Genomic DNA, 27,655 nt, shown 5'->3' with positions numbered 1-27,655 from the left:
CGATGCGCCAAGAGCTGGTGCGGAGTGTGACGTAACGGATGGAGCAGACTCCGTAGCGCCGTATCCACATGTCCTCCTTCCGTCACCGGGCAGAATTTACCTTTCGGCGAGCTTATTCGTAATTGTAATTCCGACGAGTTCAGTAATTAAGCGATAAATATACTAGCAGAGCAGGCGAGCGGAGGGCGGCAGTCGAGCTGCGACCGCGCCACGCACAAGACATTCGCGCCAAGTGATGTTCGATGGTTACTACTTACTCGACATTTTTCTATCGGTCGTCGAAGGAATCTCGCCGGACTGGTTCCCGCGGACCGCGCTAGTGCGCCGCTCTGGTGAACCCTTTCGCTCGTAAATGTGCCGATATTTACATATGCACGCTCGATCTTGCATCGGACTTTCGATCTGTGCCAGCAGCCCGGCCGCCCCAGCACCGCCGCCCCAGCGCGCTCAACCTCCGCACGACGTGCGATGATCCACGTACGTTGTCTTTCGTTTTAGCTAATGTATCGTTACACGTCAGCATACCACGAGTACACTGACTGTTTCCTTATTTTGTGTTTGTTTATTGTGTGCAGTAAACAAACATAAAATAACAAGGAAGGAAAACGAATGACTCTACTTCTCGTAGAGCGTTTCGTTTCGTTTCGAGCAATCTATTAGTAAACAAAATATAATTCATTACAAAAGTGATAAAATTCCCATAAATATGTTGCCCAGAAGTAGGTACCGATGAAGAGTTGATAGCACGATACGAACTACGCAGTTCGTGCGACGGGGGACTATCAAAAGCTTGTTTGTGTACACGCAAGTTTCATGATTTTTTGTGATGCTAATATTAAAATGCTAGAACAATCTGTGGACCGTATTGCTTTGTAAAGCGATAATAATATGCTGTTTATACTTAAGTTTTATTAGGGTTGACCAATAATTAGTCACTTTATACTTAGTTAATATAAACAGAAAAAACCGACTTAATTAATTTAAGATATTACTTAAATTATCTCTTCATAATAATTAATAATTGTCAATTAATATATTATTTATTTGTAAATAAATCTCGGTAGGTAATCGATTGCGTATATTCAGGTGGACGCGTCTGCTTGTTTTTGACAAACATGCATTTTAAGTTACAATTTAAATAATTTTGAAGCCGGATATTTCTCAAAATAAAATAATAATTATTATAAAAACGATTATAAGTACTAGAGTAATACTAATAAGACTTAAAGTTTATCATATGACTAGCGCCATCTATTGATCGCTGGATAATTTCTTATTGGAAAAAGCTTAACTCTTAAGACGTCCATTACTCTCTACAGCTTTAGATTACAGTAATAGCTTCTTATAATTCTGAAAATTCATCATCTTATTACAATAACAATAATTACAATACTCGACAAAACACAATTTGAGTGTTGTTTCACACCGCATTTACCTATTCGGTTCCAGGTAGGCAGGTTTGTCTCCCGAAGGCCGAAGCTTAGTAGGTACCTAGGCCGAAGCTTAGTAGGTAGGTAGTAGGTACATGGGTAGAAACTAGGAACGAAGTTATTGGAACCCAATGATTCAGAAGCGTTATGCATGGTGCTTACTTAACTTATAATAATTTAGGGTGTGTTTGTATCCCTTATAAGTTATATAGGGTTCACAGGGAATCATTATTATTGTTATTTTAGCAGCGCTGCAATAATTAGAACTTCTGTGTTCAATTAGAAGTGTCCTAACGTCATGAATTAAAAAAAACTCTCAGGGCTATCACAATTCATAGTGAACTCTATTTATCGGACACATACACAGTACACACCCTAAAGCATTAATTATGACTTATTTATATAACACCCTGTTTATGTTCACAAGTTTTCGAAAAGTGTAATACGCTGTACTGTATGCCCATTTCCCAAGTATTTCATCTCTTACAAATAATGTTTAACCATGCGCTATGCAAGAGGAGTGAATTTAACTCTAGATCAAGTGATTTCTACGACTTTCATTGGTTCTAACCTAAAAGTTGCTACCACCCAAATGAGCACGGATGCTCTGGCTCCTCATAAGTTTTCAAAATCCCATTAAATACTTCATATTACCAGAGACCATAGGTTGTAGTATAAAGACACGTCCACATAAACGAAAACTCGCAATTTTTCGTTTATGTGTACGTGAGTGAATTGAGACTCTTATTATCATCTCTAAACAGCCTAAACTATAAAGCCTAACTTATAGACAGTAAACTGTAAAGCACAAAATACCTTGGTAATAATAGTCTTGATTATAACGCATTTAAACTGCACCTTAAAATATTAAATGTAAACAACATTTATGCAAAACCAAGTTTAACATAAATGACTATTAAGCCCAGTGTTGCATAACGTGCAAAACAAAGGCATTGATATTGCTTCTATAAATAGTCACTACCCACAGTAGCACATTTATAGATACTATGTAAATATTACAAGATAATGTCAGTAATAATAACTGGCGTTAATTTTAAAGAGAACTTTTATGACAGCACTCAATAATAACTGGACAAGATTCAAATCACTATTGTGTGCATTTTGTATAGATAAAACAAAGTGTGTGTAACTTTGTTTGTCCTTATGGGACTTCTTTAGGTTAGCTCTAGTTAACTCTACGCGCTAACCTCTACTTAGGTATACTAAGTAGGGTTTAGCGCGTAGAGTTCGCGAAAGCGCTTCTTCTCTTGCTGTTTTGATTGAAGCTTCTCTTACTCTAAATTTCAAGACTTAAATAATTTGTATATATTATGTAAAAATAGTTTTTGATAGTACATAATAATATTATATGAAAAGTACAATAAAGGGTAAGAAAATTGTGAATATTTCAGAATTTGATGGGTCATTGGCCATTGCGCATCGTTTTAAAGGTGCACTAAAAACGAGTGATTAATTTTTTTTTTTTGTACAGGTACTTTTGGTTTTCTTCTTTTCTAAAGCACTACGTATTTATTTGTGTACTTAAAAGTAGCAGCGCTAAATAAGTTAATACTTAAATAGACTCCTATGTTTCTATAAAAAATCCCCAACGTCATGACTCATGACGTGCAAAATAAAAACAAAAACCGGCCAAGTGCGTGTCGAGCCACAATATAGGGTTCCGTAATACCGCTAGTTTTTGATATTTTTTGTATGGTCAATGAATGATGTATGGTCAACTAGATGTCCCGCGCGGCTTCGCCCGCCTAAATTAGGAATTTTACGGAAACCGTACATTTTCCCATAAAAATAGCTTGATATGTCCCTACTCCCTTTACTTGGTCTACTCTATATCTGTGCCAAATATTGCCATAAAAATTGCTCCAGTAGTTCGTAATTTCTAATATTTCCCCCGTTTTTCCCACATTTTCCCGAGTTTCTTCGGTCGTATTAGTCTTAGCGTGATAATATATATATAAATATAGTCTTACTCGATAAATGAGCTATGAGCTATCTAACACTGAAATAAGTTTTTAAATAGGAACTGTAGTTCCTGAGATTAACGCGTTCAAGCAAACATACTCTTCAGGTTTATAATATTAGGTAGGCATCGATTTTTTTTAATTATCGCTTGACAAACTCGAATCTCGATCTAAAAGACTATGAAAAGTACCAGTAACAGGGTCATTATAGGCTCATAAGTCATAACCATGGGACGATGCATGGTATAACATGGTAGTGATGATGATGATGATGAATGGATTTTGCATAGTAGCATATGATTTCCGTTCATAAAACAACGCCGAAACTCCCAAACTCGTATCTATAAAGAATCAGGAGTTCTCTCAGCACCTTCCGAACCACGGTATACCAGGTATACCTCGGTGCAAAATCTTACTTGTTGGTATGGCATATGCTCAGAATACTTCTCACGAAACCGAAGTCACCACAATAATAATATGTTTCCCTATAAAAAATTTTGAGGAGTTCCCTCGATTACTTATGGATCCTTCATCAGATCACCACTTTTCTGCCGTGGTATGACTATAATGCCGTTAACTACCAAAACCTACTTTTAAGTTATGAGTAAAAAACGCGGTAAAACTTTAAACCTATGTAACTCCTCAATGACAAAACCGATTTGAGATCGAAAAGCACCATAACATACATAAAAGAGATACTTAATATCTATTAATATGCGATCTTCTTAGAATTTATTTATGAATTAAAAAAAACCCGTTTTTCGTTTTAGTTCAACATTAATGTTTATTTCTTTCATCTATAATTTGACATAAATGCCGTTACGTATACCTTAACGGCATTTTAGTGTTTCTATTCTTAATAAAAACGTTGTCTATTAAAACACTACAAACATTTTCTCATATGTTTAGCTAAAATGTCGTTATAGTACATAACCCTGATTTAGCTTAATATCAAGTAATACAGAACTAACTTATGTTAGTCTTTAGTGCTGTTATTGGTATTTTACCGCATTTAAGTCTAGTAAACTACAAAATTTATATGAATAACTCCACTCATTGTTCCGCTAAAACGCCGTTACACTATTTACTTTTTACGTTAACGGCGTTATAGCGACAAAAAGCGAAAAATATTGCATTGTGATATTTAACTATACGGAGTTAAAGTATTAAATAGGGATCATATTTTGTAATAAATTAAAACCCATCCACCCACCCATTGAGCATTTTAGATAGCTCTATAGTATATCTGGGAGCATGGTAGTGCTCCAGCCAAGCTGTTTAGCAAAGGAACGGCCGTAGCATACTTTTTTCGAAGCGGTTCGCGGCTTTTTCACACCCTCTTTATCTTCGATGTTAACAAAGCTAGGGATTTAGAATTTCGGTGACTAGGAGCAAGTATTAAAACTAGCTAAACCTCCAAATTACATAACATTTCGATAATTAATAGTTACGGATGATCAAATTTACTACATTTTGTCACTCACTGTCTGACAGATCATCAAAATTCTAAGGTAGAAGTACGAGTACCTTACAATTTTGATGACTTAGATTTGCAGACTTAGAACCTTGAAATTTGGCAACAAGGTAGGTCGTTATCCACAGTGAAAGGAAAAATTATGAAACTGGCCAAGTGCGAGTCGGACTGGCGTACATAGGGTTCCGTACCGTAAATTTGTATGGGAGCCCCCCTTAAATCACAAGTTTATGTACTTTTTATTACTTATTATTAAAGTTGAAACACAATTAAGTATTTTCTGAAATTTTAAAAAACCTTACTTTTACCATTATGGATATAGAGCAAAAAAGGGCAAAAAACGTGTTTGTTGTATGAGACCCCCTATTAATAATTTATTTTATTTTAGTTGGACTATTAGCTTTTATAGCGACAACAAAAGTACATAATTTGTAAAAAAATCAAATATCTTCTCGAGATCTAGCCTCGTGACACACGGACGGACGACAGACAGACAGCGAAGTCTAGACTCATTAGGAATAGGCTCCCGTTTTCATCCTTTGGGCAAGGAAACCTAAAAACTGAAAAGTATAATATGACTTTATTAAATAAAAGAAAAGATTTTTATGTTTGTGGCTTTGCAAGAACATTAAAAATGAGTTTCGACTTCATAATAATTATTTTACGTACAAAAGGAAAAATAGTGAACAAAGTTAACAATGAAACTATGATAATTAAATTCGATTAAATCTCAAATCAGAACTGCGAATTACGATGTACACTCCATACTCGCTCGATAGATGGTGTAGCACTCCCTTTATATCGCGGTATTGTTTGTTTGCGGAGTATAATTATTATGGTTTAAAAATATCTGGAATAGGTTGTAATACTCAATCGAAAGTAACATCGATGCACGAATAACCTCCTGAAAGTTCAAAAGTTGTTGGGCTATCGTCATAGAATTTGTACTTTGTAGAAGTACCTATAACCTGTTATTATCAATTATTAATTTTACGACCTAGAATATATACCAAGAGATAGAGAATGAGTGCTAAGCTAAGTACAGAAAAGTTTTAACGTGACCTGAAAAGAAAAGAAATGAAATCCCACCAAAACATTAAATGTAAAAAGGAGCCAAGCAAAATATTGCATAGCCATGCAATATATCTATCATAAAAAGTTTTCAGATCACATTCAAGCCAAGCCTTCAACTTATTTTGTAATTTAAATCAACATTCAGTGAATTTATTAATAGTTTTCTTTATTTTATAATTATTATAGTGGCTTGGCAATGAGCTCTAGAGAAATCATCAGCGACTGATTGGATTTATTGGGCACCATCGTCTACATTACATGTCATTACATACTAAAAAACACTTTATGCTTGCCGTTTGTGTAAGTATGAACTACCCCAAATATGAAGTTTTATATTTGTTTTTCTTGTGCTCATTGCCGAGCCACTATAATAATTATAAAATAAAGAAAAACTATTGATAAATTCACTTAATGTTGATTTAAATTACAAAATAAGTTGAAGGCTTGACTTGAATGTGATCTGAAAACTTTTTACGATAAATATATTGCATGGCTATGCAATATTTTGCTTGGCTCCTTTTTACATTTAATGTTTTGGTGGGATTATACTTACAACTAATTTGTATGGACGTTTAGCTCAGTGTACTTAATACAAATATCACATTAATTAGGTGGGTAAGAGGCACGATAACATTTCTACATAATAATATTATAATTATTGCATGCTCTTAAGACGGCCGTTTTTAAGTCGTTGTGTCTCAAATAAAAACAACACAACTAAATAAAATAAAACTTAATGAAACTACAAAATACAAATCAAGTCAAATGTTATTTTTAACATAAAATTATATTTTTAACCGACTTCAAAAAAGGAGGTTATCAATTCGACGCGTACAATGTATATGTATGTAATATTTCCAGAACTGCCCATTTTTTGTATAATATAAAATATTATATCAATCTATGACAGCTTCTGAACAGATGTGCCAAATTTCAAAAGTGTATGTATGTATGTATGTATGTTTTTATGTTTGTGCACGCATATCTCCGGAACCACAAGTCCGATTTTAGTGATTCTTATTTTATTCTAGTAGGTATTGTTCAACTTAGTTTATTATTATTATTAGGAATACTGCAAGTTTGTTTTTTGAGATAGGGAATTTTAATTCTTAATTACGTAAGCGCATTCGGTAAGCGCCTGCGACGCACTGAAATCTGAATACTGATTTCACCCCTGACCCCTGACCGCGGAACTAGGATCTCACCGGGCGAGATTATTTAACGGCATTATAGCGTATTATTGTGAGATAGCGACACTTAAATCTAATATTTAATTTAAAATATGTTTTATTTTACTTTATAAATGCCGTTACTGGCTCGTAGCGTTCATTGAGTAAAAATATAAATGTACTAAATGCTAAGCTATAATGCCGTTAAGACTCGTTAGTCACATTTAAGTCTAATTTATTCACTTTACGGCATTATTGTTTAGCAAACATAAAATCCTGCATTAAAAAAGAGTTACAATAAAATAGTTAAAGTACTTTAATCACTTTACAATGTACAAAATACCGTAAAACGGCAATCTAGTGAAACAATCACAAGAAAAGAGTATAATAAAAATACAAGTTAATGAACATTAGCGGCTATATTGACTCCCATTATGACTTAACGTCATTTAAGCGTATTACATGCGCAAAAAAGGGTAATATGACGGCATTTTCATTAATATTATTTCCGAAACTATTCAACTTATCAAAAAACCGCTTATGTAGGTCGATAGAGAATTTTTTTCTTATTCATGTACAGTCAAAACCTGAAAATCGACCAAATGTCACTTAACGGCATTTTTGTTATACCACGGCAGTTTTGTGAATATCATACCAAATTGGGATGATACCCTATAATATACCAAAAGAAAAAAATTGAAAATCCGTTAACAAACGGCGGAGTAATCGTTGAACATAAGAAAACGAACATAACACCTCCCCCATTTTGAAAGTCTCGATGGTACATATTTTATGTAACGTGTTTTACACTACTAAGTAAGTACTCACTAACAACATAATCTTAGTTACTTTCAAAGGAATTTGAACAAGAGTTTTTTTATAATTCGCCGAATACATTTTTAGGGTTCCGTACCCAAAGGGTAAAATCGGGACTCTATTACTGAGACTTCGATGTCTGTCCGTCTGTATGTCTGTCTCCAGGCTGTACTTTTTATCCTGAAAAATGTACGGTTCCCTAAAAAGAACTTTTGCGTAATGGAGTTGGGGGCGTCATCTAAGTCTTTATGTGTGCTTAGTTAAAATTCATCTTGATTGGTTATCGCTGAAGCATTAACCTGGGGGCTGTCACCGGTCACGCTTTACTGCTGCGCGCCGCCGCCGCGCCGCCTCTACACACAGACTACAGTTCACACTAAAAGGGGTGTAGACAGTAAACGAAATACAATACAAATTATTGTTTTTTAGGGTTCCGTACCCAAAGGGTAAAAACGGGACCCTATTACTAAGACTTCGATGTCTGTCCCTCTGTCTGTCCATCTGTCTGTCTCCAGGCTGTAACTCGAGGACAGTAATAGCTAGAGAGTTGAAATTTTCACAGATTATGTATTTCTGTTGCCTTTCTGTCTGTCTATAGGACCTACAAAGCTGTAATTTGGCATGAATGCACATATAAATGATGCCGATAAAATGGTACATAAAATTCTACACATTTACATTACCCTACACATTTAAGCGGGGATGATTTTTTTTCGCATCCACCCCACCGTGTGGGGTGTCGTTGGATAGGTTTTTTGACCGACTTCCAAAAAGGAGGAGGTAATACGTTCGGCTGTATGTATTTTTTTTTAATTAAATATTTAGGGATCCATTTGTGAAATATAAAGTTTTAAAATGGAAAAAATAGTTAGAGTCCAGTGTCCTCCCCCCCTTCTACCAGGTAAACGGTTGTTTATGGAAATGTGAAAAAATCACAGGAGTAGGAAATATGCTGAATTTAAAAGGAAAACTATCACGGCTAAGAAGACTTCAAAAGTTATTGAGTATAATAGTCGATCAACTAAAAAGTATTCGGCGAAGTATAAAATCCCACCAAAACATTTTCATGTAAAAATTTTGCCAAGATGAGAACGTAATATTATAGTTCGTCGTGTCAAAAAGTAGTGAGATCTCATGTGGAGCCAAGTTTCTAACCTTACATACGCAGCCCTAAATCTAAAAACCTTAATTTTATACTAAAGCGCGGCAAAATATTTAATAATAATATTATAATGTGTCAGCCGCACGAGGAGAATCAAAAAACTCTACACATTAGTCAAAATCGGTGGCCAAACAAATATTAAGAAATTTAATCGAAAAAAAATTCGACTTGATTATCCAACTTTGAAGGCGCATAACAAAAAAAATACAAATGCTATCGAACTGAAATTTTGGGAGCCCTTATTTTTTACCGTGATTTCTTTATTTTATTAACAAAATTCGCTAATCTTTGACCTTGTCATCATCCCTATTATATTCACCTACATGTCCGCTCTCTGTCTATCGCATAACTCGTACCTTTTCTGACGAAATCAAGGTTTTCGCCTTTTAGAAAACAAAATATTATTTTATAATTACTATTGGTATGAATAGCAAACCTTTTTATAGTAATATAAAATTTTAGTAACCCAACCTATATTTTATAGTAGTTTTATATTTTCGATTATAGTGCAGGAAACATTTACAATTTAAACATAGTAACTTGTGTTTATTTCTGTATAGTTTGTGCGTTTCTTTGTATGAAATTGGTTTATTTGCTATGTTTGTATAGTTTTTATCTACTTTTTGTATTTAAATACCTTATTCAAATACATATTTCATTGGCTTTTCTTAATTGTTCATTTTTATAAGATTTATAACGATTTTGTCACAGCGGTTAAATCAGTATCATGAATAAAATTACTCTATGATCAGTAAACAGTAAATACGCGACGAAAAATCTTGCGCGTGCGTCACCGCTCGCTTGTGAGTCCCTACTGATTGGCCACCCGCGGGTGGTACTTACAGTTAGATACCTATTCTCGCGAGTGGGACAGGCCTGATATAGGTTAAGTTGGGTTTGATATTTTTTTTATTGTTTCAGTACTCATATTATATTACATACTAAATTTCAGCTTTCTAAGACTTCAGGAAGTACCCTAACAGTTTTGATGATCGGTGAGTCAGTGACCAAATTGCGGGTTTTTGGACACCTATAAAATCTAAAGTATAATAGCTACGATATTCAAATCTTTGCGCATTTAATAACTGTACCCATGTCACATTATATTTAAAAAAATTCAACTATCTGGCATTATTCAAACCAAAGTTACGAGGGTTCAAAAATACGACGAAACATTTCGAGAAAAGGTAGGTAGTGCCCTTGCGCGCTTCGCTTGGCTCATCTTGGCGGGGGCACCCGTGCCCCCAGATAACTTTTCGTTCAAATTCCTTTGAACGGAACTGAGATGATTTTATAGTAAAACACATTATAAATGTACATTCATTGACCATACAAAAATTGTCAAAAACTAGCGGTAGGTACCACAGAACTCTATATTGCGCGTGGCCCGATACGCACTTGGCCGGTTTTGATTTCTTACTTCACTGTCGAAATTGTCAAATGCAAATTGAGTACCCTGGAGTCAAAGACTTCTATTTAAACTTAAATAGAAGTCTTTGCCTGGAGTACTGAACCTAAAGCAAATAGAAGAGGTAAAATAAACGTGAACGGGCAGCAGGTGTGTTTAGTGTGTCAAATACCACAAGCTTTGAAGACATTCTTCAAAGTTCGATTATGGCTGACCTAAATCTACAGTTTTGAATAACAGGTGCTCAAAGTTTTTATTTTTGACTAGTCTTCAGGAATTATAATAAGTATCTATACCTACCTTTATATAATTCTTAAAGACTAGTCAAAAATGTATTATAACATACACATTTAATTACATCTGATAATAGTTATCAATAGCAATAGTACAGCTGATATAAAACTCAAAACCACCGGACATAAGTTCCAAATTTTGAAAGGAGTTAAACAAGGCGACCCAATTTCCCCAAAATTATTTTGCTGTGTCCTTGAGGAAGATTTCCGAAAGCTGGACGACCTATGGCTAAGAGAGGGGCATTGAAGTCAATAACAAAGCTAACCAATCTTCGCTTTGCCAACGACATTTTTCTTTTTGCTCTTACAGCCACAGACCTTCAAACCATGCTTCAAGATCTAAGCACTGCAAGCTTCAAGGTGGGACTCACAATGAGTCCAAAACTCAAATAATGACCAACAGCACAAAACGTACACGAAACGTAAACGTAGCACGAAATACACTATGTCGATGAGTACATCTATTTGGGCTAGTTAGTTTCGTTAGAAGGAAGTCGATCGACGAATTGAAAACGCCTGGAAGAGCTACTGGTCTATGAAGACGCTGATGAAGGGAGATTTACCAATCTCCCTGAAACGCAGACTCGTCGACATGTGTATTCTGCCCGTCCTAACCTACGGTGCGCAAACTTGGTCATTGACCGATTCGCAAAAGTCCCAACTCGGGGTAAGCCAAAGAGCGATGGAGTGCAGTATGTTGGCCGTAAAACTAGTCGACAAAATAAGAAACACCACAATGCGCTCCCAAAAAGGTATCAAGGATGTAGGAGCCAAGACGGCAAAACTGAAATAAGATTGGGCTGGCCACGTTAGCCGCATGCCTGCCGACCGCTGTGCAAAGTTAACAACTGAATGGGTACCCGAAGACGGCGACGCAACCGTGGCCGGCTAAGAAAGAGATGGCGCGATGAGCTGGAGGCATACCAGCCCGGGTGGCCAACGGTGGCACAGGAGCGAGAAAAATGGAAGACCCTGGGGGAGGCCTTTGCCCAGCAGTGGGGCAGCATAGGCTAATTAAAAAATAGTTATCAGAAGAATAGCTAGCGCGATGCCTCCTCTTAATTTTCGGTAGAGAATATTTTATTTTATTTTTATTTTAATTGTTAGGAAGACTTACAGTTCATTAAACTTAAGTAATAGTAAGATGAAGTTACAATTTAGAACCAATTACAAGTCTTCACATGTGAATTACAATTTTGAAAAGGAAATATTATGCTCACTTAAGGCTACATATTAATCTACAGATTATGCGAACAACAAGATGTAAATTTTCAGCGGTGGTACTAAGGTGACATTAATTTGGGAAAGATTTGAAATAAATATTCGCTACATGTTGTTAATAGAGATACACCAGCGGGGCTCAAATGGTCGCTTTGAAGAATCATATTATGAATCATGTTATGATTGATTTTTTGAAAATCGCAAAATGCAAGTCTGCTTGCAATTCATATTTAGTAATTCGTACTAATTTGACATTTGTCAGTTTGACAGTTTTGACAATTCATTTGCTGAATTGATTGAGAGGAATTGCTAAATGTGACCATTTTAGCCCCGCTGAACATTGAGAAATTTAGTTGTATGTGTCATGACTTTTAGACGTAGGAGAGCCATGCTTCGCACGAATGGGCCGGCTCGACCGGAGAAATATCACGTTCTCACAGAAAACCGGCGTAAAATAGCGCTTGCGCTGTGTTGCCGGAGGCCCAATGCCCTACCCTATTCCCTTCCCTACCCTCCCCTATTCCCTTCCCTTCCCATCCCTACCCTCCCCTATTACCCTATTCCCTCTTAGAAGGCCGGCAGGCGGCAACGCACCTGCAGCTCTTCTCATGCTGAGAGTGTCCATGGGCGACGGAAGTTGCTTTCCATCAGGCGACCCGTTTGCTCGTTTGTCCCCTTATTTCATTAAAAAACTTGTTATTGCTTTGAATCACAATATTATTACAATAATTACAAATGATAATATGGCTTTTATCATTTTGTAATTATTGTAATAATCTTTTGTTAATCGTATGTAAGTACATACTTACGATTTAGGATTAAAGCGGCCAAAGCCTTCAACTGAAATGTGTTGACACGGGCAAGAGCTCTTCTTCGGATCTCTGTGTAAAGACATCGTACCGTTTCCAGGACTTTTACGCCGACAGCTTAAGGACTACATTCGTAAGAACCCGAGGTAGAATATCGCAGAACGGTCTGTAGTAACAACTAATAACGTGTTCCGTCGTAATGTGTGTGTCCATGTGTGAACCGGTCCTATAGTTGCTAGCCACCGTTCGATACCAACATATAATTTAAATAAATTATGTAGTCTCAAGCTGCGTTTTACAATTAAAACTGTTAAATATTAGGAACACTGCTATGTCATACCCGTTACATAATTAGAAAGCATCTTAGGTTGACTAGGGCTGCCAAACCTAGTAGCCGGAGAAACCCGACTTACCCGGACTTTTGTACAAAAAGACCGGACACCCCGCTATTGAGGATATTTTTGGCATCTCAACTCTCAATATCTCAGCTATCATAGACCTGTATGCATGGAGCGTGCACATTTCATAAAGATAGAAAATCGTCTAACATTGGCAAGATTTTACGTAAAATTACAAAGTACGCAAACTCCACAAAAGCCGGTCTCCCTTTTATTATTAGCTGGATACGCAAACATAAAAGTTTTATCGGCTTTATCCGGACGCCTGGCAACCCTACATATTATGACTAAAGAAAATGCAGCGGCTTATAAATTATAATGTTCCTTCTACATTCCTCTTACGAACATCTCAATTCTCAACATTACGCGTGTGGTACTTATATTTCTTAGCACTTTCGACTGAGTCTAATTTGTGCTCATGCCCCTGCACGCTTAGCATAACCAGTAACCACTAACAGGGCCCGATCTAGCTATTTCGTCGTTCAGGCCAAAGATAATTTTCGCCGCCCTTTACATAAAGAAAACCACATACCTAAGTTATAAGGTAGTTTTTTTTGGGAATAGAGGATATTCCCCCTAAGAGTGAAATACTTAAATATTTTCACTATCCCACTTGAAGTAGGTTGGAAGATAAAATTCTCAAACTTGGGAGGTGTCACGTGGATGGGGGTGGAAAGTCGGAATGAGTCCATTTTTCCGCCCCCCATTTTTGCCGCCCTGGGCAAATACCCGGCTCGCCCCCTCCCTTAGATCGGGCCCTGCTTTAAATAATTTGATTAGCTAACTTTTTGGATGTGTTTGAGATAATATGGGTGGTGCTGGTACACTAATATCTAAAAAAATATTTTTCTGTGTACCTATGAGCTACAGTTATAGAAAAAGGTAGACACTATCTTTTTCCCATAATTATATTTCCGCAGCTTACAACCTAATTTTAAAATCTTCAGTACAAAGGTAAAATTTCTAATTATTATTATTTTTTACACATATTTCTTCGATTGTTGAAACGTTTCATGAAATATTGCAATCATAAAGATATTCTTACGTACCAATAAGATTAAGCTAAATATTGTTATCTTATTTTGTTGGCGATATTGCTTAGCATAACAGGTTCATCAAGGTTAGTTGTTATTAATGGTACAGTCGTCGACAGTCCGGTATACCATTTCGACTTTATTGTTAAGGTGATAAGGTTGAAGACTGATTTTCGGTGTTGTCTCCGACTGTACTCTACCAACTGTCATGATGGTCCGACGGCTGATATTTCACGGAATGTACAAACAATAGCTGGATATAAAGCAAAAGTTGTTGATAGATTTATATTTACGGCTAGATGATGCTATTTTGCGTTTTCCAAAACGAATTCTGATTATTTTATTTTATGTGGGATAGTATGGAGCGTTTTTGCTCACATAATTAGTAATTGGACTAAAAATTAAAAAACAACGTTGGTAACCTATTTTTATGCACTACATTTATGAAGCCTAATAACTTGAATGTGTCTTATATTATAAGTTTACTACACACTATCATCATAATACACATTAATACCCATAAATAATGTTATCAGAAAGTTAGAAATCGCTTTCTACTCTACGTAAGTAGGTAGGTATCTTGTTGTTTTATTACGAAGATTTTAGTATCGATTTCATTTAACCGAGTACGATTAGAAAATAAGACAAATGCAAAATAATTCAAATGACAACACTGCTAAATGATAATATGACGCTTGCAATTTCTTACACAAAAGGCTTGTCTACAACTGCTTTTTTAAATCTAACATTTAAAATACCTAATTTAAAATTCATCTTGAATTATACTCTGCTTCGAACAAAATATAGTTTAAGTACAAAAATAAACAATTTTTAAAAACAATAAGGGTACGGCAGGTTGGCAGACATTACATGAGTGCCAGTCGGCAAGCAATAGCCAACTCTCCTCAGTTCCACTAATAATCATCTATAAGATCAACTGATCATTTAAGAGCTCCTGCAGACTGCAGACTTATAGTCGGCCAATAGTTTGATCGAAAGCTTAATCAGTACGAAGATGTATGAAGGTGCGCACAAACGATTTGTATCGGCCGATAATAATGTACTGAACCCCAATTTGGTCAAACTATCGGCCGACTAAAAGTCTGTTATAGTCTGCGGGGGCTCTAAAGCTCTTTTTTAGGCGATAATGATCATTAGGTTTATAGAAATTGACATATTTCAGTTTATAGAAATTGACTAAGTGAACTCCTCGTTTTTGTTACAATTATGTATTTTACATGTCAAGTTTTTATACACTTTAAGTGGTTTGTGAATCATTTAAAAGTTCTTTTAAGAAGGGTAAGGTGGCTCTTAAATAACGAGCATCGTAACTTTTATCAGAATAATTTTATCGGTCGCCTTATTTGTTACTGACCAGATAATTTTAATGTCAGCAATTTATTTTATTGTTACTGTAAAAAGAATATTAAAACTAAAGTAGGTACCTACTTTGTAATGTATATCGGTTTTTTAATGTTTTCATCTGCATGGTTTTGCATTATTTAATTATTATGGAGTCCCTTTTAATTAGGTATCTGTTTGTTAAATGTCTTTTTGCCGATTTGTGGGTAGTTTCTGCATGAACTCTGAAAAAAAGTGCATAGTTTTCATTCCATTAAAAATACTAGTTTAAGAATATAAGAGGGGCTATCGGCCATCCTCGTTCGCTGGAATGAATGAGCCGCTACCTCTACCGCGAGATATTTTCCGGAATGCATTTCTGACCTTCAATCTGACACGCTCGACTGACACTCTCGTAACGACGCGACAGTGATCACTGCATTTGTAGGCTTCTGCCAATGAAATCGGAACCGTCAAATGCATATGCGTGTGAGAGCTGCCTGAAAAAACACTCCTATCACTTATGAAACAGCGTTCAAAATGCATTGTCGCGTTGCACGGTTACAAGGAAGCGATACGGAGCCCTTTGTGGAATTGGGAATCAGATTAATTAATTTCTTGCAAAGTGGAAGCGTTTTATTTCAAACTATAATAATTAGCACTCTAATGGATTTTTAACGTAGCGGTGTACAAAGTAACACTAAATTGTTCTAGCCCTAATGCATAAATTGTCCAATTGTTATTAATTACTATCGATTAACAAATCTTTGAAAGCCAAGTCCTACAAATTAAGTAGCTAAATTATTTATTAGAAACAAAAGTACTCATACTAAAATACCTTCCATTCATCCTTTTCAAACTAAAAGCCCTATTTCGCTCATCGACACAACTGGGCCGTATGTAGCCCGTAGTCCATGTAGCACTGACAGGATGAGTGGGAGATTGCGGAGACGTGACGCGAAAATCGCGTGGCAGAATCAGTTGGCACGACGCGAGATGGGGCGATAGGAGCCGAGGATTAGGTGTGTATCCTGCGGTCGTTGGTCTAATTGATCATTTGAGCGGTGCGTGCTGCTGATGGGTTAATTACGTATATGAGCTGTGAATTGGTGAGTAACGCGGACGACCGTGGGTGGCAGACGGCATGGCTCCGTTGTTCCCAGCTGAATTACCGCGCCGCGCCGTGCCCACTGGATGCCTACGTCCGCCCGGATTCCTCAGTTTAGAGCTTTTGTTTTAGTTGTTATTGTGAGATATAAATCAGAAAGAAATCTTAGGTACTAACTTTGGCTTTTCTTTTAGTGAAGCACTTTCCTTTTTAGGGTTCCTTAGCCAAATGGCAAAAAACGTAACCCTTATAGATTCGTCATGTCCTGTCATCATTCAACCTGTCTGTCTGTCTGTCCGTCCGTATATCACAGCCACTTTTCTCAGAAACTATAAGAGCTATACTATTGAAACTTGGTAAGTAGATGTAATCTGTGAACCGCATTAAGATTTTGATACAAAAATGGAAAAATTATTAAAAATTTTAGGGGTCCAACTGAAACAAAAAAAAAACATCGACATAGGCGTGTAAGGTATTTATGGATAATACCTTACATGCCTATCTTCAAGCCGGTCTTTAAAAATCATATTGAGGTTTCTAATATCATTTTTTTCTAACCTGAAAAGTTTGCGAGAGAGACTCTTCCAAAGTGGTAAAATGTGTGTCCCCCACTAACTTCTAAAGTATGTTACTATAAAAATTACCAATGAAAATTGGTTTGAACGAGATCTAGCAAGTAGTTTTTTTTATACGTCATAAATGGTAAACCTTAATTTAACTTTCATGAAATCAACTGAAATATAAAAATAAATCAAAAACCTTTTAATTTCATAAAAATAAATCTTATTGCTGCTGCGGAACCCTTCATGGGCGAGTGCAACTCCCGGTTTTTGTGGTTCTCGGAACACCCACAAGAAAACGTTCATTCGAATAAGATAAAATATAAGAGTCTAATAAGAATAATTGTGGTACTCATCAATTGTACCAGGGCCAAGCTGTATCAGTATTCACCAATATTTGTGTAACTTGAATAACCATTAGTGAGGGAGCCCTAGAACTATTTTTTTGTGATTACTAACAAGCAAATTTTTGGTGAGTAGCTACATTTTGATAAGACGAACAACATTTTTATTTTCGAAAAATCTCGAAAGTGGTAGCTAACAGAGATAGGAAGGATTTCATACTTTGACTTGATGGTCCTAAAATATAGATTTTGTTATTAGGAGGACAAGGTTACTCTTAAATTATATAACTATTAACCTATCAATATACAAAAAATCAGCTGGTTAGGGTTCCGTTTTAGGGTACAGTAGTCAACCAAGTTTTGTTGATTACAGAACCCTAAAACGGAACCCTAACCAGCTGATTTTTTGTATATTGATAGGTTAATAGTACATATTTGAAACGAAATTCTAATTTTCCGAGTGGCAGTTATAATATTTATAAACTTCTCATTTATTCGGTAGAGTTATTAAAGTATAATTAACTACTCGTTGAAATTAATTAAAACTTAATTATCAGATTAGATCCAAATTATTCAGCAGTCAAACCGCAGATAAATCTAGTGAGTTTATCATGAGTACAGAATAGCGCAGTAATTAAAACGATGTCTATACATAAACAAAAAGTATATATTATTTCCGTTATGTTGTACCTGTACCACTAGTTCCAGTCTGACCGTGGTGCCACTGCTCTAATTATATTGTTTATAAATACTCTAACTGTGCCTTTGCCCGCTAGAAATTAAAAAAAAAAACTTCATGGAAAATATTTCTATAACAATTAATCAACTACCAATTTTTAATTTTTTCAATAGCATAAAGCGTTTCTAAATTAACAGCAATACTCATAATAATAACTTAGAATAGTGTAGGTAAAGTATGTTTAGTAGAGAAGCTTTTACAGTTCACACTGTAAGTACCAACTGTACCTACTTAGTATACGAGCAAATAGAAAAAAGTTGTTACCGTTTGTGCGTACCAAACGTAATTGGTTGCGTAAGTGAATTCAATTATATTTATCATATTCAACACTTCTAATCAACCATTATAGGAAAATGCATCCCACAACTCAAATGATAAGGAAAAGAGCTGTAAAAGTGATACAAAGATACTACCATCTCTATACATCTACGTATATAATATTTTGATGACTGGTGTATCGAACGTCTAACTTTCGCTGGCAGCGGCTGCCGTATAACGGATCGCAAGACACGCGCCAAAAAAAAGAAAAAAAAAACAAGAACAACAGTTCGATATTTGCGCGTAACGGCTCCGGTAGCCTGCTATAGAGATAAGCCATCAGTAATTTTAATTTAATGCCAGCCTGACAACATATCGAGAAGTTTAACGCGCACATGTTGCAAACTCTACCATATTTAAATAATGTAAAAGCGAGCACTTATGACACCACCGTTTTTTAGTACATTACACTGGAAAACCCACGGGTTAGATATATAACCTCCTCTTTTATGGAAGTCGGTTAAGAATTAAAATGCATCAATAACAAAAACGAGGAGTTTTAGTTTTGAAACATAATTAATAATTACATAATTAAGACAATGTCTATGTCAGAACTGCGTTTAAGGCTATTCCGACTCAAATGAGTCCTCGATCTGAATCATGATCTCTACTTTGGAGCTGTGATTTATTTTAGCCCTATCTTAAACCTAAATCTGAGGTCTTCCAAGAGTTCTACAAAATAACTAAATCAATAATTATTATTTTAGGAACACAGCTGCTATCTAAAAATCAGTAATGCAGGCAAACAATTTTGAGAGCTGAGTCTTTTGCTCAAACTTTGACTTTTAAGTTCTAGCTTTATTCTTAGTAAGTTATAATTTGGCCTCACCTTGACTAACTTACGAGTACTTTTAGAGTTTAATGTAAATATTCGGTCATTAATCTCACGATGTTTTTTTTATTCGAATGAGTTTATGGTGAAGGAGTATGTACTTGCAAGCCCGCCTCGCTGTCTGAAGCTAATAATACTCTGACCTACTCCACTTGAGCTTCGGGTTAGGAGTCAACCTGTAATAACTCAGGAGTCAGGATAGTTGCTACTGATTTATAAAATGATCGCTCTTCGTTTTGCCATAAAAATTGTATAACAAATTGTCAGAAGGAAAACTCGCAGTTTTTCCTCTGTGCTTTATTTTAGGCGGATTTCTATCGGTGACTTTAAGATATCAAAAGCAAAGTACCTATACTTTCTCCCGTAAAGAACGTCGTCATTGCACCAGTCGTACTAGGTGTATACAATAAAAAATATAACAATTAATGTTATTACGTTTTCAATCAAGACGTCGTCGGAATCAAAATAAAAGTCCACCTGACGGAAGCCATCTTTGTTGGAGGTACAGTCATCGTGCTCTTCGCTATTCTTTGTGATTATCTTCGAGTGATCTTATTCATAACATTTGGAATGCGTCACAATAAATGCAACTGACAAATTTAACGGCGTGGAATAATGCTAAAAGCCCCTACAAAAGGTTTTAGTTTTTTCCGTGATGACTAATAACGGAGTCCTGTCCAAACTTGCCTTTCAAAGGATATCGCTAACTCTTTTGTTACTAATTATCTACTCGTGTTTTACAAATAATTATAGGCCGGGTTATTGTTTGGTCGAAATTGGAATATTCCGTAATTTTTGTGACTTAATTAACACATAAAGGAACATGGATTAGTCATAGATCCAGACTGTCAGGCAAGTGCGAAGCATTCAATTTTCCTAATTACTTTTTAATTGCTTACTTTTTACCTGCTGCCTTACAGAAAGAGTTTTAAATATCAGTTGCACCTAACAAACTATTAGCACTTGTTCTTGGATAAGCTTTTTAGCTCCAACTTCATTTTAGATGTAGGTATTTAATATTTATCGACTAACTATTATAATATATTAAGTATATATACGAATTAAAAGTCCCAAAATGTTTTGATTTTCCGTAATTTCAGTTACTTAGGTATAAGATGTGTACTTTACTTACTATAATTTGAGTTAGTTTCAACTTTCAATGTTATAAAAGAAATACATTGTGATTTTTGAGCAATGATTTATCTTAACAATATTTAAAAAACCAATAATTTATCTAACTACTCGACTACTAAATACAAATATAAATAACTTTCAGTTTTTAATACTACTTATTTAACCTACATTTTGCCATATAAAAATAATATTTTTAACCAGCATTTTATAGATATAAAATATCGACCATACTTACATTCATCCAAATTTCAATTTCAATTGTAATATTAAATTAAATTTGTTTAAAGCTGTACTTCTACATTGTAAGTACACAATTTGACCAAACAAATGATAAACCGAAAAAAACTTTCAATGCATTTGTTAAAACAATCGCAAAGAACTTATCAATAGAAATAAATAGAGGGGATGAAGACTTTTTGTGCCAGTGTCGAAGAAGGGGCAAATCCATTTTAATAACTGCATTGCTACTGCACATAACTCCAATCTTTAATCGTCTAGGTGTATAAGAAAAGAAGTGAATAAGAAAGAAAAAAGTGGGGATAGGGAAGTATAAGTATACAGGAGGTGTCAAAAACACCCCACTTGTGCCGTAGCAAATAAAGTTAACACTCTCCCTGCTGCTGTGGGTTCGAGGAAAATCGTAAATTGCGAAGTGTGGACACCCTGCCCCCACTCCTCTCGAGACACCGCGTCTAGGATGTGTATAATTAACTCTATTGCCCCGAGCGGTTCCGAGTGCGTCAAGAGTGAGCTCTACGTGTTCCAATGTGTTATAAATTAAGTGATTGTGTCGTTGACGATTTGATAAGGAAACTTTAAATTGGTGAGTACTTGAAATAGTAATGTAAAAGTTTTTAGTAGGAAGCAGTGAAATATGTGATCTCAACCTGCCAGTAGGTTTTGTATTATAAACTATAGGATCTGTGAATTTATAATTTGTAAATTAAACGTGAAATTTAAAATGTAGGGACTTATTAAGGAGTACGTAGCGGCTAGCTACGTAACACACTGTAATCTAAACCTATGATTAATTTCAACTCGAGTGGCAAAAATTCTCACATTAAGCTATAAAACAATTTTTTTTTATTTAAATGTAAATAATGATAGTTCAAAGAAAATTACTACCATAATGTTTTAGTTACATAATCTATAATGTAAATTAATTGAAAAGTTGTAGTAGTATTTAAGTATTTTTTCTTTGAAATAAATAGGTAGAGATAGCTGCTCACTCAAAATCTAACTCTACATAATATTTAATTGTATAAAATATCAATTTCAAACAAGTCAGAATAGTAGCTTTATTGTCTCTACAAATTAAGTAAGTTACTATAATTAACCATATTTAGTTGTCGTTGTGAAATTGATTACAAGTTATTAAATTATTTTAATATTAACATGATATTATCTTTAGTACTTACCTACTTTAAAAATATATTTCTTGAATACGAGTATAAATCTTATGACAATATTTTCCTCTCTACCTTTGCCCTTGCGATCATCTAAATGCCTTCTTAATAATCTTAAGAGCTCATTATATTCATTCATAAAATGTTAATCATGATTTAATTAAGTATAGGCTCTGATAAGCTCATCGTTAGCGACAATTAACTGACTCTATATTTCCTTATGATATTAATTTACTTCACTAAAAATATAATGCCAACGGTGGTTTGAATTACATACTTTTATTTAAAAGAAGTTTTGGTATATATTTTGTACTTGCTTCAACAGGCTTTACTTTATAATTTAAAAAGCTACCTAAATACACAACGATCAGATGTAGAGTTCTAGACTCTTGTTATAGTAATAAGTAGAATAGTATAGTACAGAATAATAAGTAGATGATAAATTCTACAATAACCTTATTGCAATAAATAATAACAATCGTTTAGAATAATGATTAAGAATATAGCCCTTAAGTCTTAGTTAGCATACCAACATGAAATAAGGCAAATTGATAAAGTTTAATTAAAAATTGCGTACTAATCGCAGCTACAATTGATAAGGGTTTTGTAAGTTACATAATTGTCGCGAGGGGTAGATCGGAGGGGTAGGTGGGGTGGGTGGGGCGGGTAGGGCGGGCGCGGGGGCGGGCGGGGAGTGGGCGGGGCGGCGGGTGGTGCCGACGCCGGCGCGTCTGGAGCGGCGCGCACTCCGGCCGCGAGCAGCACGCAGCACGCACGGCATGCGCGCGCGCACCGACCCCGCACACGTCGCGCGCTCCCGCGCTCGCACACGCGCCAGTGATGTTACCGGCCGCCGCTGTTATGTGCCAATTCTATCGTGAACCAGTGCGAATCCATCTGTTCCCGAAGCGTTGAACCTGTCTAGAACGGATTGCGAATATATTTGTGTGTATCGACGTTGGATGCATTAAAATTTCGGGTGAGTGAGAGAGGCGAGCGCCTGCGCCGGTTTGACCGCATTTTTTAGAAATACGGCCGGCATATCGGCTCGGTTATTGATCAAAACATAAAACTAATACGGAACTCGTGGCGACCGCGTTATCTCTCGCGCTGGGAGCCTCGGCCGATGGAACCTCGATAGATCGGCTTCGAGCGCGCGGTGCACGAGCACGCTAGCTAAAATCGACGTTGAAACTTGTGTCGAAACATACTAAATAAAAATTCCACTGACACGGAACATATAATACAGGATTACTACCACGGGACCCGTTCGACGTGTATCGCTTTAAAAATATAAGTTGATTAAAAACTGGCCCGTATTTAAATACGTCTCGTTGATGTCTTTTACTTCACTCTAATGGAAAGCGCTGGCTTACCCTAAATACAAATTTAATTAAAATGCTTTAACCGGCGACACCGCGTTATATTATAATTTTACATAAATTACAATATTAATATAGATGAATATTAATACTTCAGCTACCTTATTATATGTTTTATAAATTTCGGTCTCTAGGAAAAGTGTAAGCATCGTGTAATTTGAAAGTTCTAAACTTTTTAGTTTTCATAAAAAAATCAATATAAATTCTAATATTTTAGTAATAAATTAGTAGGTTTTAAACTAAAATGTTCTTATTAGGTGAAAATCTATATAAATAATCACATTATACCGAGTTTTTTACCGCTACAAAGTGTGTTTGTGTTTTCTTTCTATATAACATTTAAATTCTGTGCGGTAAATAAATTATCATAATTTTCCCATTTGTTTAAACAATAAACATGTCTTAGCATTATAAACAATTACTCACTCATGTTATACAACATTTAAGTAATATAACTTTACATTTAGATACTAAATTTACTTAATACTGTATATTAAACTGAGGTTGTAAAGTGAAATTACATCAAGATAAAGGTTTGATAGTTTCAGTACAGTTAAATTTTGTAATACCATAACTATAATACTTACAACTAGAAGTCTACATAAAGTACTGTTTAGTAGAATATGATTATAACCAATATTTATAATGCTGCAATTAATTCGGTAAATATGATGATGAAACATATTTTCTCACCTCTGATACATTTTTCAGTCTTGGCCTTATTAGATTTATAATTATTACATATTGTAACTTGTCCTTACGTCACACCGTTGACCCAAATTGTCGACAATGTGTTGTGCGGTCTGATTGTAAAGTTCAGAACGTTATGTAAATAGAACGTAAACAATCATTTCCGAGAAAATCCCTCGATAACATTGATACCAACTTTTTAATGTCAATGATAAACCTATCATTGAATTACAATTAATTTCATTATAATCAAATTGTAAAGATCTTAATAACATACATATTTTTGTGTACTTATGTAGAATTGAAAAGAAAATTGTTGTTATTTGACTTAAATTTAAGCTTTTTGTAAACTAAAATAACGTATATTTTTCTACTTATCTTAACTCTATTGCCTATAAGTTCATGTGTCAATTTATAACATAAAAAAACTCTACATAGCTAGGACTAGTAAGGTAGAGCGAATATATTAATTATTATTTTAGGCTAAGATAATTGTTAATAATATTAATAATATACTACATTTTAAGATCATTACATCATTTTTTTTACTTTCATTGAAATATTTCAATTGAATAGGGTGCGCTTAGCACCTAGAACGAGCTGTTCTAGGTGTATATATAATCTTTTCCCTCTTTAAGCAAATTCTCATTTGTTACCTCAACAAATGGGCTAACTTATTCCTAAAGCTGATAATGCTAGTGAGCCCTACGTCAGTAGTCGCAATAATCACTTAATTAAGATATAATAAAGCTTCAAGCCATGTTTGTTCGAAGCTATTTAACATGCAGCTCGCCTTAATAGTCGCATTACAATGTGACGGTGCATTTATTAGAAATACGTAGATAAGCGGCTGCCGGCCGCGCACAATGCCGCCTCTGTCCGCTTACAGCTAATGCGGACGATCTCTCGAACTTCGCTTATACTATACCGTATACGACGAATCTCTACGTGAATAGAGATAAAATTCTAAGTGATTAATTTGAAATATTTCAATAGATTCATACGTTTTGCAGATCATTTTGTATACTGTTCTTAGTCGATGTAGCGAAATCACTATGTCACCTCGCTGAAAAACAAAAAATGTATACCGACGTCAAAATTATTCCTGACATGAATAAACCTTCAACAGCTTTAAAATATGAATAGGTTGCCCTAAATATAGTCAAATTTCAGAAAAGATTATTATCAGGCAAATTAGTAGATAACAGGTCCCAAGTAATTCAATATATTATGTACGTCATGAAACTTCATCGTAATAATATTACGATGAATTATATTATTTTTTATTATTATGAAGACGCCTATAATTACCCTCCGATTTCTTTGCCCAGCAATATGCATAATGACTATGGTATAAAATTTAAAGAATAAAATGTAATTAGTGAAACTTTACAATCCGTTATTACTGTAATGTAAAAACGAAAGTTTAACAAAATTTATGATTATTGCAACGGTCGTAATTTGGTAGTCAAGAACTTTTAATTTGTAATTGCAAAATATTAATAATTATTACTAAATGTATTAATAAGGTAAATTAACTTGAACAAATACATAATATAAAAACAACACTTTATGACTTACCCAGTAATCGACCTAGTTTATTACTTTTTAAAAGCTAAAGTTTATTTAATTATTATTTAAATAATTAATTCATTTTCCTTAATTTAATGCTTATATTGAAAATCACCTTTAAGTTAAACATTAATTTAGACCGACATTAAGTTGTTTTAATGGCTTGATTTAATAATCACTAATTCTTCATTAAATTATAAAGTTAATTAATAATTAACCGGACTTCTTACCTATAATTTTGTCAGAAGTCATAAGTTTTACTGACTGAAAAGTGAGGATGAGCTAATGAATAATGATGAACATTACTAACGGGAGTTTTCTTTTGGTTGCAGGTGGGTCGAGGAGAATTATGCGTGGGGCGTGCGCGTGCGCAGTGGTGTGCGCGTTGGTGGCGCTGTGCGCATGCGCGGGCCTGGACGAGAGCACGCGCGCCGCCGCCGAGCGGCAGCTGCTGTCGCTGCTGGGGCTGCCGCGCCGGCCGCCGCCGCGCCGCGCGCCCGCGCTCGTGCCGCGCGCCATGCGCCTGCTGTACGACCGCAGCGCGCTCCCCGCCGCCGCCGCCAACACCGCCCGCTCCTTCTACCACACGCCCACGCACCTCGACGACCGCTTCCCCGGCGAGCACCGCTTCCGCCTGTTCTTCAACGTGAGCGGCGTGCCCACCGACGAGGTCGTCCGGGGCGCGGACGTCACGTTCCAGCGCGCGGTGGGCCCCACCGGCAAACAGAGACTGCTATTGTACGACGTAGTGCGACCCGGTAGACGGGGTAAAAGTGAACCTATATTGAGACTAATCGACTCCGTGCCCCTCCGGCCGGCCGAGGGCACGGTGCGAGCGGACGCGTCGGGCGCCGCGAGGCGGTGGCTCCGCGAGCCCCGCGACAACCACGGCCTGCTGGTGCGCGTCCTGGAGGAGAGCGCGAACGGCACGGACGCCCTGTACCCCCACGTGAGGGTGCGGAGACGAGCCACCGACGAGCACGAGGAGTGGCAGGCGCTGCAGCCGCTACTGATGCTGTACACGGAGGACTCACGGGCGCGAGAGGCGCGGGAGCGGGGCGAGACGCGGCTAGTGCGCAGCAAGCGGGCGGCGCCGCACAAGCGAGCGCGGGCGCACCACCGGCGCAAGGAGGCGCGCGAGATGTGCCAGCGCCGGCCGCTGTTCGTGGACTTCGCGGACGTGGGCTGGAGCGACTGGATAGTGGCGCCGCACGGCTACGACGCCTACTACTGCCAGGGCGACTGCCCCTTCCCGCTGGCGGACCACCTCAACGGCACCAACCACGCGATAGTGCAGACTCTAGTGAACTCGGTGAACCCCGCCGCGGTGCCCAAGGCGTGCTGCGTGCCGACGCAGCTCTCTTCCATATCGATGTTGTATATGGACGAGAAGAACAATGTAGTGCTAAAGAACTACCAGGACATGATGGTGGTGGGGTGCGGATGCCGATGACGACGGCGTCCGGCCTCGTGCGGACTCAGTGATAGTGCCGGACCCGGTGTACATATAGCGGCGGTCCTTGTACATAATCAAATTGTATATAATATGTATTCGTGTTAAAACTATTTTATTACAAAAATGATAATGATACAATAAAAAATGTAATATTATATTTGAGACTTTTTTTTCACACTCATTCATTAGAATCTAGATTCTAGACGATGCCCGCAACTCCGTTGCACCAAAATTAATTTATCGCGCGGGAACCGTACATTTTTTTGAGATAAGAAGTATCCTATTTCCTTTCCCGGGAATCAAGGTATCTCCATGCCAAATTTCAGCAAAATCTGAAAGTGAAGATGTAACAGACAGACAGACAGACACACTTTCGAATTTATAATATTATAGTATGAATGATACACTTCTATAAAGGATATACATTCTGGTAACAAACGGTGCCAGTAATATTTTTTTTCTAATATGCAAAAAATAATATCAAACTAACACCTCAATAGAAT

At 36.3% G+C, this 27,655-nt stretch overlaps 1 protein-coding gene across 3 annotated transcripts; it reads left to right on the top strand.

The window, feature by feature from the left end:
* The first annotated feature begins 62 nt into the window (after positions 1-62).
* Positions 63-27,306, top strand: LOC121736177 (protein decapentaplegic). Of its 3 annotated transcripts, none has more exons than XM_042127274.1 (2): positions 63-477; positions 26,029-27,306. In XM_042127274.1, the coding sequence occupies exon 2, from the start codon at positions 26,046-26,048 to the stop codon at positions 27,147-27,149; it is 1,104 nt and encodes a 367-aa protein (XP_041983208.1). In that variant the 5' UTR covers positions 63-477; positions 26,029-26,045; the 3' UTR covers positions 27,150-27,306. The 3 variants fall into 3 exon arrangements, with proteins under 3 accessions (XP_041983208.1, XP_041983215.1, XP_041983201.1); XM_042127281.1 differs by lacking the exon at positions 63-477 and adding an exon at positions 21,322-21,469; XM_042127267.1 differs by lacking the exon at positions 63-477 and adding an exon at positions 22,814-23,031.
* The last annotated feature ends 349 nt before the right edge of the window (positions 27,307-27,655 follow it).

The sequence above is a fragment of the Aricia agestis genome, chromosome 2, assembly GCF_905147365.1.
Source record: "Aricia agestis chromosome 2, ilAriAges1.1, whole genome shotgun sequence".
NCBI classification, from domain to species: domain Eukaryota; kingdom Metazoa; phylum Arthropoda; class Insecta; order Lepidoptera; family Lycaenidae; genus Aricia; species Aricia agestis.
This window is presented reverse-complemented; position numbering and strand designations above follow the sequence as displayed.